The sequence below is a fragment of the Bactrocera neohumeralis genome, chromosome 6, assembly GCF_024586455.1.
Source record: "Bactrocera neohumeralis isolate Rockhampton chromosome 6, APGP_CSIRO_Bneo_wtdbg2-racon-allhic-juicebox.fasta_v2, whole genome shotgun sequence".
NCBI lineage: Eukaryota > Metazoa > Arthropoda > Insecta > Diptera > Tephritidae > Bactrocera > Bactrocera neohumeralis.
This window is the reverse complement of record NC_065923.1, coordinates 11,106,039-11,125,300: the sequence shown is the minus strand read 5'-3', so window position 1 is coordinate 11,125,300 and position 19,262 is coordinate 11,106,039. Positions and strand designations below refer to the sequence as shown.

At 36.7% G+C, this 19,262-nt stretch overlaps 3 protein-coding genes across 3 annotated transcripts; 1 reads left to right on the top strand and 2 right to left on the bottom strand.

The window, feature by feature from the left end:
* Window positions 1–324: 324 nt before the first annotated feature.
* Window positions 325–1,184, bottom strand: LOC126762559 (serine protease 1-like). Its single transcript, XM_050479393.1, has 2 exons — window positions 940–1,184; window positions 325–862 (listed from the first exon to the last, which is right to left on the bottom strand). Exons 1-2 carry the CDS (start codon window positions 1,182–1,184, stop codon window positions 325–327), a joined length of 783 nt encoding a protein of 260 aa, XP_050335350.1.
* Window positions 1,185–3,033: 1,849 nt separating this feature from the next.
* LOC126762558 (serine protease 1-like) lies at window positions 3,034–3,911 on the top strand. The gene is made up of 2 exons (XM_050479392.1): window positions 3,034–3,290; window positions 3,353–3,911. The coding sequence occupies exons 1-2, from the start codon at window positions 3,034–3,036 to the stop codon at window positions 3,909–3,911; spliced, it is 816 nt and encodes a 271-aa protein (XP_050335349.1).
* A 9,782-nt stretch (window positions 3,912–13,693) lies between these two features.
* Window positions 13,694–14,677, bottom strand: LOC126762556 (serine protease 1-like). The gene is made up of 2 exons (XM_050479390.1): window positions 14,385–14,677; window positions 13,694–14,326 (listed from the first exon to the last, which is right to left on the bottom strand). The coding sequence occupies exons 1-2, from the start codon at window positions 14,639–14,641 to the stop codon at window positions 13,762–13,764; spliced, it is 822 nt and encodes a 273-aa protein (XP_050335347.1). The 5' UTR covers window positions 14,642–14,677; the 3' UTR covers window positions 13,694–13,761.
* Window positions 14,678–19,262: the final 4,585 nt, after the last annotated feature.

Sequence of the window (19,262 nt, the reverse complement as noted above, 5' to 3'; positions counted from 1 at the left end):
GCGATAAGAAATAAATCTCATCCCAAGCGCAAGATTTGAAGCCATTTTCTACAACATGTTTAGGTATTTTGAAACTAAAAAAAAAGTTATGTTAATAAAGCACTATTTTCTGGTAACCAGTCTACTCGACCGCCAAAGTCCGCATACATAAGATATGTTCTAAAAAACCCATACACGCAATAAGAGTACCAAAAACCATAAATTACAACAAAGGCAGAGATAGAGTTTGAGAAGAAGTAAATAAACTTTTAAATAAAAATATTACAAATTATGTTCAGCAAATCGTATTTATTTATATTATTGAAATGTATATGCGTCAACTCCTTAATAATAAGCAATGCCGGTGATATCACGGATCCAGCCCAAGAAGTGTGAAACGCGGGTAAATGCATTTGGTGCGGATGAGTGACAGCCGCCGCCAAAGCTAACGATACCCACCAACACTTGATTATTGTCCACAGCCAATGGGCCACCGGAATCTCCGTTACAAGCAGCTCTTCCCTCAACAGGTGTGGTGCAGATGATACCATCGTTTATGTTGAAATATGATGAGCATTCGCCATTTGAAATAATTGGTTGGGTGGCATACTTCAGATGACCGTTCAGACCGGATCCATCATATGTGTTACCCCAACCTGAAAGTGTTGCCCATTGACCCTCATAATTGCTGTATTGGTTGAACGATGGCAGTCTGATGGGTTGAATGTTGCCCGAGTAGGAGACGGAATGGATCCAAACTAAAGCGATATCATTTAAACTACTATAGTCTGGATGGATATGGACATCATTCTGATGAACAACAGTGGAATATTGACCATTACCACGCGACGTACTACCCAAATAGACAGTGACGGCTTGAACGCTGCAATGTTAGAAAAAGAAAAATGGTTTAAAATGTTTTCTAAATATAAAATACTCTTCACAATTTGTCACACTCACTCCTTGACGCAATGAGCTGCAGTTATAATCCAATTGGAGCCAATTAAAGATCCGCCACACCATAACCATTGACCATTCTTTTCCAAAGTCAAACCGGCTTGATACGGAAAGAGTCCATCCCAGGCATCGGCGCCATTAACAATGCGTCCATTGATGGTTGCGTTCGTTTGCTCTACCTCCTGCTCCAGAATGGCAGCCGCTGAAGCGGTGCCGATTACGAAAGCCAAAATCAAAAGGAGTTTCATTTCTCTGTGAATTCTGTGTGCTGACTACAGTGCCGAAAGCCATGAATACAACACTTTTATATAGTAGCAAATGAGGGCGTATTTATGACTTAGATTTATATTACTTAATTTATAGCTTCCTTTAAAATTAGAACGGCACGTGTGTTGCACTTTATCTAGGTTGTTGATTTGTGTTTGATAGATATTTCTCCGGTTGTTTTTAATGATTATAATGGTCATGGTAAATATGGTAATGGCTTTCGCAAATAAGGTCATTCAGTAGGTGTGGCAATGTTTCGATTTCGCTTATCAGCTTCAGAGTTTTAGCACGATAAGGATACATCGGATGATTGGGTTTTCTGAAGGCACCGTTACCCAAAAATAAGACATGCATGAAGTAAATCAATAAGAACCCTCGTATGAACCAACAATTATAAAAAAAAAACAAAAAATTATAAAAATATAAATTTTGGGTAGTCAAAAAGTCTTTTCGTATTTTGAGCGTATAGATGTTGTTGCAGTCGTATATATCTCCAGTCTGTCCATATATTGTTTGAAAGGTCATATTTTGGCTTTATTTAACCACAAATGTTGAAAAATGAGTGAAAATAATGGAGAAGTTCGCTATATTTTGAAATTTTTTTATAAAAAAAGAAGCCACCAATGAAATTTGTGAAGTTTACGGACACGATGCTATATCAGTTCGTGTAGCACAACAATGCTTCCCTCGCTTTCGTTTAAGAAATTTCGATGTGAGAGATGCACCTCGCTCTCGTCGACCTATCGTTGAAAAAATCAATGAAATGATGGAAAATGTTGACCAGGACCGCCACATAAGCAGCCATGACATCATTAAGGAACTAAACATTCATCACCAACCGGGTTTAAGCACTTCAAAAAGGCTGGCTACAAAAAGAAGCTCGATGTTTGGGTACCACATGAAATGTCTGTGAAAAATTTAGTGGACCGAATTAACATCTGCAATTCTTTTCCTGAAACGAAATGAAATCGAACCATTTCTGAAGCGAATGGTAACAGGAGACGGAAAGTGGTTCAAATACTACGATGCTTATGCTGAGTGTTTGGTGGGATTGGAAAGGAATCATTCACTATGAGCTGCTACAGTCTGTTCGAACGATTGATTCTACATTTTTCTGTCAACAACTGATGAGATTGAAGCAAGCAATCGGAAAAATGGCCAGAACTGATCAACAGAAAGGGCTTCGTCTTCCTTCAGGATAACGCTACACCACACACATTTTTGATGAGCTCGGCTGGAAAGTTCTGAAGCATTCACCAAAAAAAAAAAAGGAAAATTATTTGTCACAGCTTTTCGCTGAGAAACCAGAAAAGTGCTCGACCAAAATCGTACATATTTGGTTCATTGAAGTTCATTATAAATATAAAAAAATAAGTTGAAATGTGATTAGAAATACGAAAATACTTTTTCGACTACTGACAAAAACTGTAGCAAACTTAATGTACCCTATTCAATGTATACAAATTAAATGAAAATATATAATATTTCCAACCGTAAAACAAACAAAATAAAAAAATAAGTAAAATGACGTCAGCAATATCAAAAACACACAGTGATTTGGCAGTTATAGTCTATTTTAACGAAAATTCGTTGTGCACTAAAACGTTAATTTCGAAAATGCAATTTCCTTGATAACAGTAATTTATGCCCAACAAAAGCGGATTAAAAGAGAAATTTATGATTTCTAATCAAAATTTGGCTATCTTCATGAGAGTTTTAAAATTTGATAATTTGTTGCCATAACTCAACCGTTTCCGCTGTATTGACTTATAAAAGGTCGGGTTGAACTCAACGCAGTCATAGTGAATTCACTTAACTCAAATAATCAACATGAAGTTCCTGGTTGTCTTAGCACTCCTTGTGGCTGCAGCCACTGCAACTCCGGTGTACCAAAAAACAGCTTTCATCGAGGACTTACCCGAGTCGCCAGTCTTGGGTGGACGCATCACCAATGGTGACTACGCATGGGATGGTTTGGTTCCCTATCAAGCTGGTTTACTTATATCGAAGAATTCAGGCAATTACTGGTGTGGTGGTTCCTTGATTGGCTCAAATTGGATTCTGACTGCCGCTCACTGCACAGATGAGTAAGTTACAGCTTTTGATAATGAAAATTTCCAATTACAAATATTAATTTTTATCCTTATAGGGCTCACACCATCACCGTCTACTTGGGTAGCGTTGTACGTTCCAATGGCAACCAATATGCAACCACCATCCACTCCCAGGATATCCACCAGCACCCCAATTACAACTCTAATACTCTGGATAACGACGTCACTCTCGTGTGGATCCACTCTGTTTCCTTCTCTGGCAACATTCAAGCCATCAGACTGCCATCTTTCAACCAATATAGCAACTATGAGGGTCAATGGGCTACCGCATCTGGCTGGGGTGGCACTTCGGGCAACAACCAAGACCATTTGCAATACGTCAGTGTTCAGGTGATCTCCAACAGTGAATGCGCTAGCGTCTATGGCAGCAGCACTGTCACTGACAACACCATCTGTGTTTCCACAAACGGCGGACGTTCGACTTGCGGTGGTGACTCTGGTGGCCCATTGGCTGTGGACAACAACCAAGTGTTGATTGGTGTGACTTCATTCGTTGCTGCCGCCGGTTGCACCGCTGGTCTGCCATCTGGTTTCCAACGTGTCAGCCGCCATTTGGACTGGATCCGTGGTGTCACCGGTATTGCATACTACTAGATTCGTTGATGGATTTTGTTTGTAAAAATTTTTCTTAATAAATTTCCAATCTGAAAACGTTAAAATTATCGCTTGGTATTAGTTTTCTCAAGTGTCAATACTATTCTGCCTTCCAGAAAACTGAAAATGATTTGAAATTGCAAACGCTCGAACAAAAGTTGTACAGCACTGTTCGCAACAATTCTGCAAGGGAAGGTTTTCGTCAAACCCCTGTAGAAAATGCTTATATTAAAGTTTTTTTCTTCTTCTTCAACAAATGTAACTCTGCTGCCATATTTACACGCATAGAATGATAACAATTTTCCTTTGTGCATAGAAAGGTTCTTGGATACAACTGTATATATCTATGTAGCGGGATATGTGTGCTTGCGAACGTCTTGTTATACCGCTACTTGCATAAATATGCCTTTTTGTTCTTGTTCTTGTTCTTACGTGTCTAAGGTGTATTTGTTTTCCCTTCTTTCGGAGGGGTGAATTGTTTTTGTGTGCTAATATGTCTGTATAGTGTTGTTGCTACGCATTCACACTGCCGTTTGTCTGGCTTTGTTGCATATCGGTATTACAGTTAAGTGTATTTCTCTTTGCATGCGTAGCACGTAAAATGATTTGATTTCAATTTTCCAGATTCAGCTTGTGTCAAATGATAATGATTTCGTATTTCCAACTCATTTAACGGCAGTACTCTTTCTTTTTTGCTGAAATGAATTTTTCGGAATTTTTTCTTCGGGTTTTGCTGTTCTCACATACATAAATGACTATGTTTGTTGTTTCGGCAATCTTAAGTACTTAGACTGGGAGTGGTCGCGTGGCTGGATACTTACCGTACATATTTGTGTGTATGTACATATGTGTATTATTGAGGGTATTGTTATGAATATTAACACGCAATTTTTACTAACATCACTTTTTATAGCTTTAAAAATATTTAGGTATTTTCACAAAGCAATGAAGGTGCTAAGTCACCGATAAAAGAAAAGAAAAGCAAATAATTGAAATATCATGCCGAAGACATTATTGGTTCTCATTTTTTTATGACGACAGTAACTGGTTCGCTAGTTTTTGGTGAAGCGATCTAAGCAGACACCAAATTTTCGACTTTTGGGTGGCTATCGAGGTGCTTCTCAGCCAATAAGTGCCTCGGTATAGCCTTCAATGCACGTAGCGATTCACGTTTAATATCTCCAATTCACTCAAAATGGTTTTCTCGAAGCCAGAAGCCACACGGAGCTAAATCAGGCGAAGACGGTGGTTGCGGCGCGATTTGAGTTGAAAATTTGGCGAAAAACTCAAGAAGAATCAATGCAGTTTGCGACGGTGCATTATCGTGGCGCAAATGCCAAGAGTGGTTTGCTCATAAATCCGGCTTCTTTTAACGAAAAGCTTCGCGTAAACGACGCATAATATTCAATTAGTATTCCTAGTTGACAGTTTGGCACGTCGGAAGAAATGCAGAGTGCAGCACGTCTCGTTATCTGAAGAAAACTGTCAACATAACTTTGATTTTTGACCTGCTTTGACGTGGGTTTTGCACTCCGGCTCACCTTTTTCACGACATTCGGCCGATTGATCATTTTTTCCAGGTCGTAGCCATAGATCCAAGACTCACCGCCAATAATAAGGCGACGCTGTTTTTCGAAAAAAATTGAGTGATTTTGGAGCCAATTCTGTTTTCAGTTTTTTTAGGCCCAAATGATTTTTCAAAATGGGGTTCACAGGTTCTTCCGATATTCCAACGATGACAGTAAGACTCCTAACTGTTAGTCGTCGATTCTCAAGCACCAATTCCTTTATTTTATTGGGATGTTGATCATTAGTACATGTTGATGACCGACCTTGAATAATTCGTACCAATTAAAAACACAAATTAGTCCCTCTGTTATTGAAATATCGATTCTGCACACGTTCATTTGTCAATAAAGAGCTGCTCATTTGTCGGAACCGCCGATATAGCATCATTAGCATAAACCTATCATTCAAAATGACTGATCAAAATCAAGTCCTTGTGTGGAAGGTCTTTAGCTTGCATGGCAATCTGAAATAATTTTTGACGATTTATCGATTATATCGATTTGCGTCGATTATATTATTAAGCTTCTTTGAATGAGGTTTCTACTCAGAATAGAAAAAGATATTTTACTCGTTCGAGTCGCGAAAAAACTGCTTTTCTACTATTGTTAGCAAATAAATAAATAAAATCATTTATATTTATTGTTGCGATAAGGTTCTCTAACACTATTATCTAGCCAAATAAAATTATTTACTGAGTTTATTGCATACTTCTAGGCATTTTTATAAACTGAAAGTATGATCTGTTTCATTTACACATTTCTCCTCGGCACAGGTCGGCTGCACAGGGGATTTGAAATATATATTGTGATGGTTACAAGACTTGTATTTTCATTAAAAATTAATCTCTTAAACGCTGAAAAAGTATCGGCTGCTTGTTTGCTCCTAAAGTAGCGCCCTAATTCGTTTTATAGCAAAAAACATTTCATAATAAAGCAATATTTTTGCCTTTATGATTTACTAAAGTACAAATTGCTCTCATTTCCGGGCAACGTTTCACATCGTGTTACGCATCAAATTGCAGTCGGTGCGCCATGGCGTATGCGTGTTCGAGAGCAATCAGTTTGTTTGGCTTTGTGGCGCGCCTTTGCACGCAAATCGATTTGCAGCGAAAGCAAAGCCATGAAAATAGCGAATTTGCAATTCGTATTGGTGTGAAAAGGTTAAGCAATGAAAGCATTTCCCACTTATGGCAGCCTCAAATTGCCAGAGTTATTGCTTTTTTCTCACACGCACACTTTTTATAGCCGCCACGAAGGCATAAAGGAAAACTGAAACGCGCTGCAGTCAATTCGTAATGCATTTCACAGCTGAAAGTGCATTTCAGTTGATTTTGCCGAGTTTTTTTGCAACTGCTTGTTGAGTTGTGCAAAAGTTTTTCTTTGTTTTGCTTTCCCTACTTGTTGCATTATGGAAAAAACAGCGCTTTGATGGTGTCAATCAGCCAACTTTCACTTTGGCGTCAATGTTAGTCGGAGCCGTGTGTGTTTGGCGCTGATGCAGTCGCTTTGACTTAGCTGCTTTTGCATATGAGCTATCAAAGCTGCATTTTATCATTGAATTTTTTGTACTCTTTCTTTGTGCACTTTTTAGTTATTCGTTATTATGATTGGTTGGTACTGTGAAAGCAACTAAAGCCTGGCTTTGTTTTCAATATTAACACTTTGATTTCCGTTACCATACCAGAAAAAATATCCACGCAAACTTTCGTGCAGTTTATAACTTTCTCCCCACAATAATTATTTTTCACTTCAACTTGCCATCCATCTTTTGTACCCACCGCCTGGCAGTGCACTAATGACGGTTTAATTACGAGCCACTCCAACTAACAACTCTAACGTGTGTCTCCTACACACTTGCGCAGCGCCCAACGGCAGCACTTCATCATTTGTTCGTTAGTTATACGGTACTTTATCATTCACCCTTTTTTGTCTCTGTGTTGGCACCTGTGAATGATGCAGAGTTGGGTGGTAAACTACTCAACATAATATATATTATATTTAAATCCCCATTTAACAAAGCTAATTTTTCTGCTGTGAGTTCTACTGACCACAATATTAATTTTAGTCCGCATGCTAAATGATTTGTTGCAATATACTGTAGAAGTTTTAACAGTTTTTTTTGCCGTGTAAACACGTGCGTGTTCTAATCCGTTATAAACTTTTGCTTTAGGCCTGAGAGCAGTGCTGAAAACAAATTTAATATAGATAACGGTTATCAATTAATTTTTCTTCATTTCCTTATCGAAAATTAGTTTTTTAAGTGTCGTCTAACAGATAAACAATCACACACTTTTTTTGGTTGCTTACCATTTTTTCATACTTGAATGGAACATGTAACTTCACACGTGGTAGTTGGCCACTCATTTATTTTCAGAATAAGATTATGCCCTGACTCAATAAATCAAATCAATTCTGATAGTCTAGATATCCAACAGAAGCGCAAAAGCTATAAAAGCTGTCTAAAGCTTTTAGTTATAATGTCCACGAATCTGAAGTTAAGGCTGGCTATTCAGTATAAGCATAGTATTTTTCATAACGTACTTACCGGAAAACTGGCATTTGTTAGATAAAATTCGCAAAAAGCCTTGAGTTATCTATGTAAGAAGCCATAGTATGTTTTCGAGTCCAGAAAACGAAACTTTTTTTTAGTATTTCGGTGCTGTAATATATGTTATTTTTATACTCTCGCAACAATGTTGCTAACGAGAGTATTATAGTTTTGTTCACATAACGGTTGTTTGTAAGTCCTAAAACTAAAAGAGTCAGATACAGGGTTATATATACCAAAGTGATCAGGGTGACGAGTAGAGTCGAAATCCGGATGTCTGTCTGTCCGTCCGTCCGTCTGTCCGTCCGTCCGTGCAAGCTGTAACTTGAGTAAAAATTGAGATATCATGATGAAACTTGGTACACGTATTCCTTGGCTCCATAAGAAGGTTAAGTTCGAAGATGGGCAAAATCGGCCTACTGCCACGCCCACAAAATGGCGGAAACCGAAAACATATAAAGTGTCATAACTAAGCCATAAATAAAGATATTAAAGTGAAATTTGGCACAAAGGATCGCATTAGGGAAGGACATATTTGGACGCAGTTTTGTTGGAAAAGTGGGCGTGGCCCCGCCTCCTACTAAGTTTTTTGTACATATCTCGGAAACTACTATAGCTATGTCAACCAAACTCTACAGAGTCGTTTTTTTCAGGCATTTCTATATACAGTTCAAAAATGGAAGAAATCGGATAATAACCACGCCCACCTCCCATACAAAGGTTATGTTGAAAATCACTAAAAGTCCGTTAACAGACTAACAAAAAACGTCAGAAACACTAAATTTTACGGAAGAAATGGCAGAAGAAAGCTGCACCCAGGCTTTTTTTAAAAATTGAAAATGGGCGTGGCCTCGCCCACTTATGGACCAAAAACCATATCTCAGGAACTACTAGACTGATTTCAATGAAATTCGGTATATAATATTTTCTTAACACCCTGATGACATGTACAAAATATGGGTGAAATCGGTTCACAACCACGCCTTCTTCCAATATAACGCTATTTCGAATTCTATCTGATGCCTTCTCTGTATAATATATGTATACATTAGGAACCAATGATGATAGCGGAATAAAACTTTACAAAAATACGGTATTTGAAAAATATATAAATGACGTATAATGAAATCTCGATTATCACTTTATCATGCGAGAGTATAAAATGTTCGGTGACACCCGAACTTAGCCCTTCCTTACTTGTTAAAATTACTATTTGACTACCGTTTGCGCCCGCTCATCGAATAGCTGCCACGACCATTCGCTGTTTTCATCATCAGTAATCACCCGCTTCAGAAATAGATCGATTTTGCTTTAACAAACACTCAGAGTATTTACATTTTCGGTTCGCTTGCGTTTTCGCCTTTTTTTCATGTCAAGCAATCACAAAACTCTCTGAAAAGTGTTTACAAAATCTTATCTTTCCAAGGTCACATGGCACATATTGCTTGAGCCATCAATCGGAAGAATAATGGATTTCATATTTCTTTATTAAAGATAACTATACATTCTCTCTAAATCTTTATATCTATGTCTTCTAACGAGTTTTTCAATAAGAGCGCTACATAACTTCTTTTTAATAAAACAAGTTTGGGTTATTAATGAAATTCTTAATTCCTGTGAAAGTCGATTCGGTGCCATTATGTAGGGAACTCGACTTATTTTGCATGCCCACCATGGGCATGGTTGCAGCAAACTAGACGCTGAACTAAATTTTCGATTCGGTTTTCGAGCATAAATCGGCCGATACTGCTGTAAATTCACATTCGATATTCGTACGAAGTTCATTAATCGTCGTTGGCTTGTTGGCATAGACCACAGACTTGACGTAGCCCCACAGGAAATAGTCAGACGGCGTCTGTGTGACTTGTGGCGCCTTGCTGTTGAGGCCAGATATTGTCCAAGTCCATATCATCCAGATCGGGCCAATAATATTCGGTTAAAATTGAGCGGTGGCGATTTCCATTGACAGTAATGTACCGGTCTTGATCATCATGGAAGAAGTATGACGCCGCCGGCCCATAAACCGCTCAAACTTTAATTTTTTGCTGCCTGGCCAATAACGAATATTTTCCTTAATGACGAACCCACTAAGCCAGAAATGAGCCTCAACGCTGAAGATGTCGCTTATGACGATCATAAATTGGACGTAGCGCTCTTAAAGTTGAGGCCACTAACTCCAAATTTCGATAGTAAATTTTAATAAATTCGGTTCGTTTTTGAATCGAATATCTTTGCATGATGAAATGCCCTTACTGAAGAGAAATGTCAAAAGAGCGGGAAAAAAAATGGCGTCGTTTGCTGTCCCTATCGGTCTACTTTTGTAGCGTCCCTATTTGAAAACCCCGTGTTACTACTATGAGCAAAAAATAGTAAAACTTTATTCATAATTTAAAATTATTAGATTATTCTTCCAAATCTATGTTGAATATTTTTTTACTTCAAAATACAAAATGACGGCACGTATAACCTAAAAAAAAGGCTGGAATAGCTACAGTATTCAATCATAAGATGAGTGCAGGATACCCTCGACAACAATGCAAAAAGATATGATGCCAGTTTCAAATTCTACGCTGCGGATTTGGACCTAGTTGTAATTAGGTAATTAGGTTTTAGCAATAACCTTACACTCTCAGCTCCTTATAATTTTGTATATCTGTTTTGTAATCTCATCCTCAATTGTGAAGTGGTGAGTGGTGGTTGTGCACGCTTACGCTAGATGTTATCAAGAACAAGAAAAAATGTTAACTCCGCCTGCACCGAAGCTAATATACTCCTCACAGGTGCATAGGGTCGATGTGTCCAGTTTGTATGGAAGCTATATGCTATAGTAATCCGATCTGAAGAATTTTTTCGGAGATTATGTTATTACCTTAAGCAGTAATCCATGTCAAATTTCGTGAAGATACCACGTCAAATGCGAAAGTTTTCCATATCAGCACTAGAACCGATCTGAACAATTTCTTCGTATATTACTGTATTAACTTAGTAAATTACATGTGCAAACTTTTCTGAAGATACATTGTCAAAAGTGAAAGTTTTCCACTCAAGAACTTGATTCCGATCGTTCAGTTTGTATGGCAGCTGTATGTTATAGTGGCCCGATAACGGCAGTTCCGACAAATGAGCAGCTTCTTGAAGAGAAAATGACGTTAGAAAAATTTGAAAACGATATCTTAAAAACTGAGGGATTAGTTCGTATATATAGAGATAGATAGACGGACAGACGGACGGAGAGACGGACAGACAGACAGACGGACTAAATTGACTCAGCTCAACATACTGATCATTTATATATATACTTTATAGGGTCTCCGAAGCTTCCTTCTGGGTGTTAAAAACTTCGTGACAAACTTAAGCGAGTATTTTGGTCTAGGATTTTGAAAAAATTAATTTTTTTGCATATTTTGAAAGCTTAGACTTTCAAAAATATGAGTTTGAAAGAATTTTTCAAAATTCGCCTTTTTTTCGGAGATACAGCCGATTTTGTGACGTGGCGTCCGTGTTCACTAGAATTGTCTTCCAAACTTTAAACGCGTTTTTCTCGAAACTACTTTTTTTGAGGTGGTTGACATGATATCTCAAGTTCTACTTAACCGATTCTTTTAAAATTTGGTATGTATCTTTTTTATACAATGCTCTATCGTGCCTGCCTTGGATTTCCAAAAATTTTGATTTGAAGTACTTTTAAAAAATTCGATAATGTCGAAAAAATCGGGTAAAATTTTTTTTTTTCAAGTCGACGCCATTTTGTTATTATTATTATTTTTTGTTTGTTGAAATCACGTCAACCAGGAAGCACCGTTTGTTTTGAAGCCCCACTCCACCGGCCCGTATCTCGACGAATTTTGGTTTTTTTCTTGGAATTTTTTTTTTATATTATTAAAATGTCAATAAAAATCATATAAAAAATGGATAGTAAAAATGTTTTTATTTTTTTTTTATCTTAGTTTAAAAAATGCCTAAAATTCATGCGTCTAGACCAGAATACCCCCTTAATATGCCCTGTTCAGGGTATAAAAAGCAGTTTTTACGCAAAGTTTCACAAATAAATTTGCCATCTTATGACACACGTCTTCTTAAAGATAAGATAGTTTCCAATTATAGGCACAAATACAAGTGGCTCCATTTTTAGGCAGATAAATAGCTAGTTCGATTGGTTTCGCCATTCATAATATTCTAAGATTGGTAACGATGTATGGAGCTGCATTAGATAGCACGCTAATAAATAGCAATAATACTCGACTATTCTAAACATATGTATCAATATTCCTTTGGTTATCAATAACTTCTTAATTAATCTTTCCGAAATTTTTAGCAAATTTTAATAACGCTGGCTACACAAATTGCTTTAAATAACATCTATGCATACCAGATACACCTAAAATATTTACATAGAATTAACTAACAATAACTACACACATGCGAATATATTTATATATCTTTATACTGTCACGTTGTTTGTCCGCCATAGACTCTTCAACTTCTGAACCGATTTTAGTATAATTTAGCACACTGTGGCCAGTTCGAACCAACTTAGAAGATAGGATAGTAAAAGCCATTCATAAATAAAAAAATACAGTGAAAGCTCTATTAAATGGTCGCTCTATTAAGCGGACAACTCTATTAACTGAACAGAAAGGCTGGTAACCAGACATTGAGAAGGCAGCCTTTAATTCTTTATTTTTCCCAATGAAATTTATTTGTATGAATATATTCAAAATTAAACCTCAAGATTCTTATACCGACGAAATCATTTTCGTCTTTATTCGTAAATAAAATTTTCACTGTATTTAATAGTTTATCATACGAATAATAGTATAAAATGTACACCACAGCAACGCGTGGCCGGATCCACTACTATATGTATATATAGTTCATGTACTATATAAGCTTGTTGGCGTAAGCCTCTTTCGTGCTTGTTGTAACAAATATTTCCATGGATATCCGCTTTGTGCATTGCATTTTATTTGCCATTGTCTAGCTTTTATGCCATCATTGTTGCCACAATCACAATCATCAAGTGGAATTGAACAATTGCCTTTTCTATTTGCTTTCCATTTATCCATATTATTGTTGTGAGTATTGTTATATAATTGGTTTTTATTGAATATGTGTGTGCCTGACAGGTGAACGCATTCATTTGTTTGTGCGCGGTTATGTTTGTGTGCATATGCCTGCGTGTTTGTTGCAGGCTGTAGTGCTAACGTTATTGTCACTGGCAACTGTAGCATTTGGAATTAGGAAGTTTCATTTCTATTAGCTCTTCACTGTGTGCATATAATGTTCGATGGCCATTTTATTGCTGCAACTGAATATTTCCAAATATTTTATAAGCCACTTGTGTGTGTTGTTTGGAAATTGTGTTTAGCCAATAAATTTCGTAATACTAGAATTAGCCACTTTGGATAGTTTGCTGCTGACAGATTAAACATTATTTTTATAGCATTTTGATTTAAACTTTGTTATTTAAAAACAAGTTATGAAAGTTTTTTTTGGAGTAAAGGTTGCCACTTTGTAGTTTAATCAAGTAAAGATTTTTAAGTTAAGATATGGCATTTTCATTTGGAAAAAGTTTTGAAATTCATAGCTGGCTGAAGGGACAGTTTACATTAATCCAAAATTACTAGTTACCAAATACGGGTAAATATTACTAAATAATTTCACAGTTTCTCGTTTGTAATGCTTTGTTTATTTCATAACCGTTTCACTATATAGAAGTGTGTTAGTAGAAAAATTAATAAGAAATGCCAGTATTGGTCTTGATCCAGTCCAAGTAGCTGGTCACGCGGGTGAAGGCAGCTGGGTAACCTTTAGTGCAGCCGGCGGCAGCACCGAATGAAGTCAAACCGATCTGTACGCCCGAGGAGGTGTCGACCAATGGGCCGCCAGAGTCACCACTGCAGGTGGAAATACCGCCGGTGGTCGAAATGCAAATGTTAGATGAAGTCACAATCGAAGTGCCGTAAACCTTTGAGCAGACAGTGTTGGCCACCACTGGTACGTAAGCGTACTGCAAGTTAGATGCCACACTAGTAGCTGAATCGCTGATAAGTCCCCAACCGGAGGCAACAGCTGTTACACCGACATAGGTGGAGTAGGAGCTGGCGATGGCGGGCAAGCTGACGGGTTGTACTCTGGTGGAGTAGGAAACAGCTGAGATTTTGATGAGAGAAATATCGTTCTTCAGAGTGTTGGAGTTCCAGCCTGAGTGGATGATAATGTTGCTGCTGGTCACGGTAAGTGTAATTTCGGCTGATGTGCGAACGGTGGCACCCAAGTAGACAGTCACGGATTGAACACTACAAAGAAATTAGAAGTAAATAAAAGAACAAAAATAAAGAAATATTTTTAACTAACCCATCAGTGCAGTGAGCAGCGGTGAGGACCCATTGGTTACCAATCAAAGAACCACCACACCAGGCAGATGAGGTAGAGCTCAATTTCAATGAAAGTCCAACTTGGTACGGGAACTGACCGGCGGAAGCGGTTTGGCCATTGGTAATGCGTCCTCCGAGTTCATCAGCCAACACTGGTACTTCCAATTGACGTTGGAAGAGTACTGGTGAAGCGTAGGCAGTAGCCAAGAGCAAAGTGAAAACTACTAGGAACTTCATGTTGTGACTCTGAAGAGTTACTAATAATTTCACAGTAACTGCTTCTTGTTTTTATAGCAGAAATACTGATTGATAACGGTAAACTTTTCAATATAAACATAACTGATTACGTTCTTAAAGCATATTCGCTTATCAAAATTTGGCTATATTTACTTTAAAGTATTATTGAACTTATCGTAACAACACTTTCGGTAGCGATATATATCTGCATTTCTTTTGGAATTTCCATAAAATTTGTCGTGTGGAATGAAAGCATTCAAATCACCGCTATGCCATAAATCTTAAGAACAGTCGTCTCACATTTATCAGTGACCGGTAATATTAACTGATAACTATTCGAAAAAAAAGTCCCAAGGAAATTGTTGGTTGATATATTTGCAAACGCCGCTCAGTCTGAATGCAAGGAAATTGCTTCTTCTTGATTTAGTTATCTAATCGTTATCACTTCTTAATTCCATAAGTTTGTAAGAATTCGAAACCAAGACTTTTCGCCTATAGTATTCTTAATTCTCACAGATTTCTATGGTATTATTACATTCCAAGCGAAAAGAGTAGGTGTGCGTTGGGCTTAACTGGGCAAGCAAGGGTATGTGCACTTGCAGGTCAATAAAAACCCCCTCTCTAAGGAACCGTCGCTTACCCTGGGACCATATTTGCATTACATCAGCTCAGCTTCGCAGAATAGGACGCTGATGGTCGTCTTTCTCTTTTCTTGGCTGAGGTCTCCTAAGAATGTTGGCCATTAGTCTAATCAGTTGAGGGGTGATCTTCGCTGCCTTTCGTGCGCTATGCTGGATTTGTACCCAGAAGGTTAGTCTGGGGTCCAGTCTTACGCCTAGGTAGCTTATGATGACCTGAGTTAAGCTTTCTTCGCGCTTCTTCTGTGTCCCTTGCTGTAATTAGTGCTGCAATGTCGTCCGCGCAGCCAATTAAGTACGATTTGTCTGGCATTTCGGGTTTAATATAGCGTTGTAGCTGATGTTCCACAAGTTTGAGCCTAGAATGGATCCTTGTGATGCTCCTGACGTGATCCCTCTCTAGTTTGGCACAGCAGTTTTCTGTTGCTAATTTAGCTCCGCATCACAGCTCTAAGGTAGTCGGGGATTTTAAATTTTTATTCGAGAGCGTCGATCATATCCACCCATCTAGCGCTTTTGCAAACGTTTCGGACATCTAAAGTCGCCAGCAACACTACTCTCTTGTGTTTATGCCATCTGCGCTGTGCGGTTTCTACACTTTCAAAGACGCATTTTATAGCTCTTAGAGTTAATCTGCCGGGTCTAAAGCTGTGTTGTCTAGAGGAAAGTCCTCCAGCTTCGTTGATACCCGCTTCAAGTCTGAGTTTAAGTAAAATTTCATACAGCTTACCCGCTGTGTCAAGCATGCATATTGAACGATATGCTGACGGCAAGTTGGAATACTCTTTTCCCTCACTGATTAGCACCAGCCGTTGCTTTTTCCAGAGTACAGGGAATATTCAGGCAGGCGTTGCACATCCTGCAACAACTACCGTCCTGCAACGATTATTTTCAGGATTTCTGCTGGGATGGTGGCTGAACTACTACTAAATATAATGATTTTCATTATTCTAGTGAACTTGATGCCGAGTATATGAATTCATTTGTGGGTATGTTAATAGATTCCTTTATATTATATATAATATTATTATAAATGTTTTGTCTAACCGAAATAAGTTGTCTGGCGGTAAGCAAAATCTTGCTGCTGTAAATTATCTGAAACTCAAAGACCAAAAAATAATTATTGTTATAGACGAATATATATAACGATCGAAGGACTAGTAAGCATATATTATTTATTGTCGGAAACTTATTCCTGCGGTTGTTACCTTACAAAGCAGGTTGTACAGAGATCGCACTTAGGCTGCTTAGAACGCCGGTTCGTTGTAGTACCTAAGGCTACCATATAGTATATTATAATAGAACAAACGACCCTTACAAATCGACAAAGCGCTTTGAGCCCATCGCAAATTTGTGGAGACGGCTAATGTCAGTTTTGGTTATGTCTTCTGGTTCACTAAAGGTAAGATTGCAGAGATGTTTCAACCTCAGCCTTACAAAGGCTGGACAATGGAGGAGAAGGTGCTTGAATGTTTCCACCACACTCTCATCCATACAGCTTTGACAATCAGCGTCCGATAAGGTTTTTGGTATTTAATAGCTTTTTTGTGAGGTCTCCAGTAATCGATCGATTGTACTAAATTAAAGAATTTTCAGAAATGCGCTCATATATACGAAACTGTTTGCCGGATTAACTTCGGCGAATATTTTCAAAAATTGATTTTTTAAACTCACAACTGGATTTAACGTTTTAACGCCAAAACTCTGACAATCTTAATCCTTGCAAAATACAAGTGTGTAAAATGCTCGGCTGCAACAGAACTTACCTCTTGCTTAGCTGTTATTTTTTAACTCGCCTGAATGTAGGCTAAAATAGTGAAGAAATTTTGGATCTAATACAAAAACTACTAAACAAACCTCGAGTGAATTGATAACCACCACTTTTTTAACGCCAACCAAGAGAGAAGATAACCAAATCAACATGACTAAATCAGTTTGATAAATGTTTAGAAAACTCATAACAGTTGTTAGCTGTTAGCAAACAAAACTAGCGCTATTAGCATTCAGACATAGTCGAAAGCCATTGTTTTCCAGCTAATGTAAATGAAATTAAATACTCACTGAAACATTATTACAATATCAATGTGCTGCTGAGAGTTACATACTTGCAAAGTTTGGTTATAGTTTATTTTTATGTAAGAGAGCACAAAAAAACGTGTGAATAAATACTTTCAAAAGAGAGACCAAAAATTATTTACAATTGAAGAAAATTGAATAAAATGGTGTTGATTTTCAAACTGGTTGCAGAATTTAACTGATTACCAGAATTTAATGCAAATTATTGTAATTTTTTAGATATGCTACCATTCACAAAGTCTTTTCAACCTAGTTATCTTCAAAGTTTTATAGCGGCTTCATAACACAGCACAAGGTGAACTGTAGAGTGCACTTTATAGACGAAAAATGTGAAAATAATAATTCACCATATCATTTCCATTATAAACATATAGACAGCCACACACAAAGAGCCAAGACATAATACCACCTACATACTTGGGGGCAATAAAAAATGAAATGCGTTAATATTTTCCGTAGTTTTTCATTTTTCTGCCGGATTTTTGTGTTAAAATGATTAAATTAAATGCGCGCAACTTACGGCTTTTACGCACGCACATAAGCCTTTGTTTGCATACATCAGCTTTACTTAACTGATTATGTTTTTCAGCAGCGTTCTTTTATTATGCGCTCATTTAACTGTGATATTTATTTTTCGCATGCATCCGCCGACACAATTACACAAATATTTATACACAATTTTATTACAGCGGGCAGCTCACACACTGGCCTGACAGTGTGTGTTTTCATTTTCACTTAATATATTGCATACACTATGAACATATTTACACGCAAATGAATTCAATGAATAAAAACGCGATTGCGCTCAAAAGGTATCGCACGGCGTATACGTGTCCTGAAGCGGCTGTATGAAAAATTGCGGCCACGCCGGCAGTCGCAGAGCCTATGTTTAACTCGGCAGCTTATGCACGTGTGTGTATGTATTGGTGTGCCATTCAAACGGCAATGCGCTTACATCTCTGCACTTACACACGCGCAAACATGTATGTGTGCATGGTACTGCCTGTTAAGGCAGGAAAGTGTGCGGCGTTACAAACATTTTAACAACTGTTAAACACGTGAGCTTTGTGCTTGCGCTTTTTGTTTTGGCTGCTCTGTAATTTATTTATGGAAATTTAAATCGTGCGCGTAAATGCGGAATGTAGTACAACAAAATAAAGTTACAAAAGAAAGTCGCCGGATAAATGAATAAAAATAAATGAATGCTCGTATAATAAATGGCTTGAAGGGAGTTCAAAAAAACCTGCTGGAAAAAGCGGTGCGTACAGCTTGGGAGATGGTTCGAAGGTGCAAGTTAGATGAAAAAATTCTGAAACCGGAAATATTTGGATATTTAAAAAAAAAAAATTAAATGAAATTAAATAAATGTTGCCTAAAATAGATAAAATTAAATAAATAAAATAAAATAAAATAAAATAAAATAAAATAAAATAAAATAAAATAAAATAAATAAAAATAAAAAAAAATAAAATAAAATAAAATAAAATAGAATAAAATAAAATAAAATAAAATAAAATAAAATAAAATAAAATAAAATAAAATAAAATAATATAAAATAAAATAAAATACAATAAAATAAAATTAAATTAAAATAAATTCAATAAAATAAAATAAATGAAATGAAATTAAATGAAATGAATTTAATTGAATTTAATTAAATTAAATGAATTAAATTAAATTAAATTAAATTAAATTGAGTTATATAAAATTAAAATAAATGAAAAGAAATTAAATTAAATTGAATTAAATTAAAATAAAATAAATTGAAATACATTACATTAAATTAAATTCAAAGAAATTGAGTTAACTATAAAAATTAATAAATTAATTTAAATTAAAAAAAAATTATAAAATTCATATATAGCATGAATATATTGACTAAACTGAAAAAATTGGAGAAGTTTTGT

Coding starts and splice junctions, on each gene's coding strand:
- LOC126762559 (XM_050479393.1), bottom strand. CDS start 1,184: ATGAAACTCCTTTTGATTTTGGCTTTCGTAATCGGCACCGCTTCAGCG. Junction 863..939: donor GCAGCTCATTGCGTCAAGGA/GTGAGTGTGACA, acceptor CTAACATTGCAG/CGTTCAAGCCGTCACTGTCT.
- LOC126762558 (XM_050479392.1), top strand. CDS start 3,034: ATGAAGTTCCTGGTTGTCTTAGCACTCCTTGTGGCTGCAGCCACTGCA. Junction 3,291..3,352: donor GCCGCTCACTGCACAGATGA/GTAAGTTACAGC, acceptor TTATCCTTATAG/GGCTCACACCATCACCGTCT.
- LOC126762556 (XM_050479390.1), bottom strand. CDS start 14,641: ATGAAGTTCCTAGTAGTTTTCACTTTGCTCTTGGCTACTGCCTACGCT. Junction 14,327..14,384: donor GCTGCTCACTGCACTGATGG/GTTAGTTAAAAA, acceptor ATTTCTTTGTAG/TGTTCAATCCGTGACTGTCT.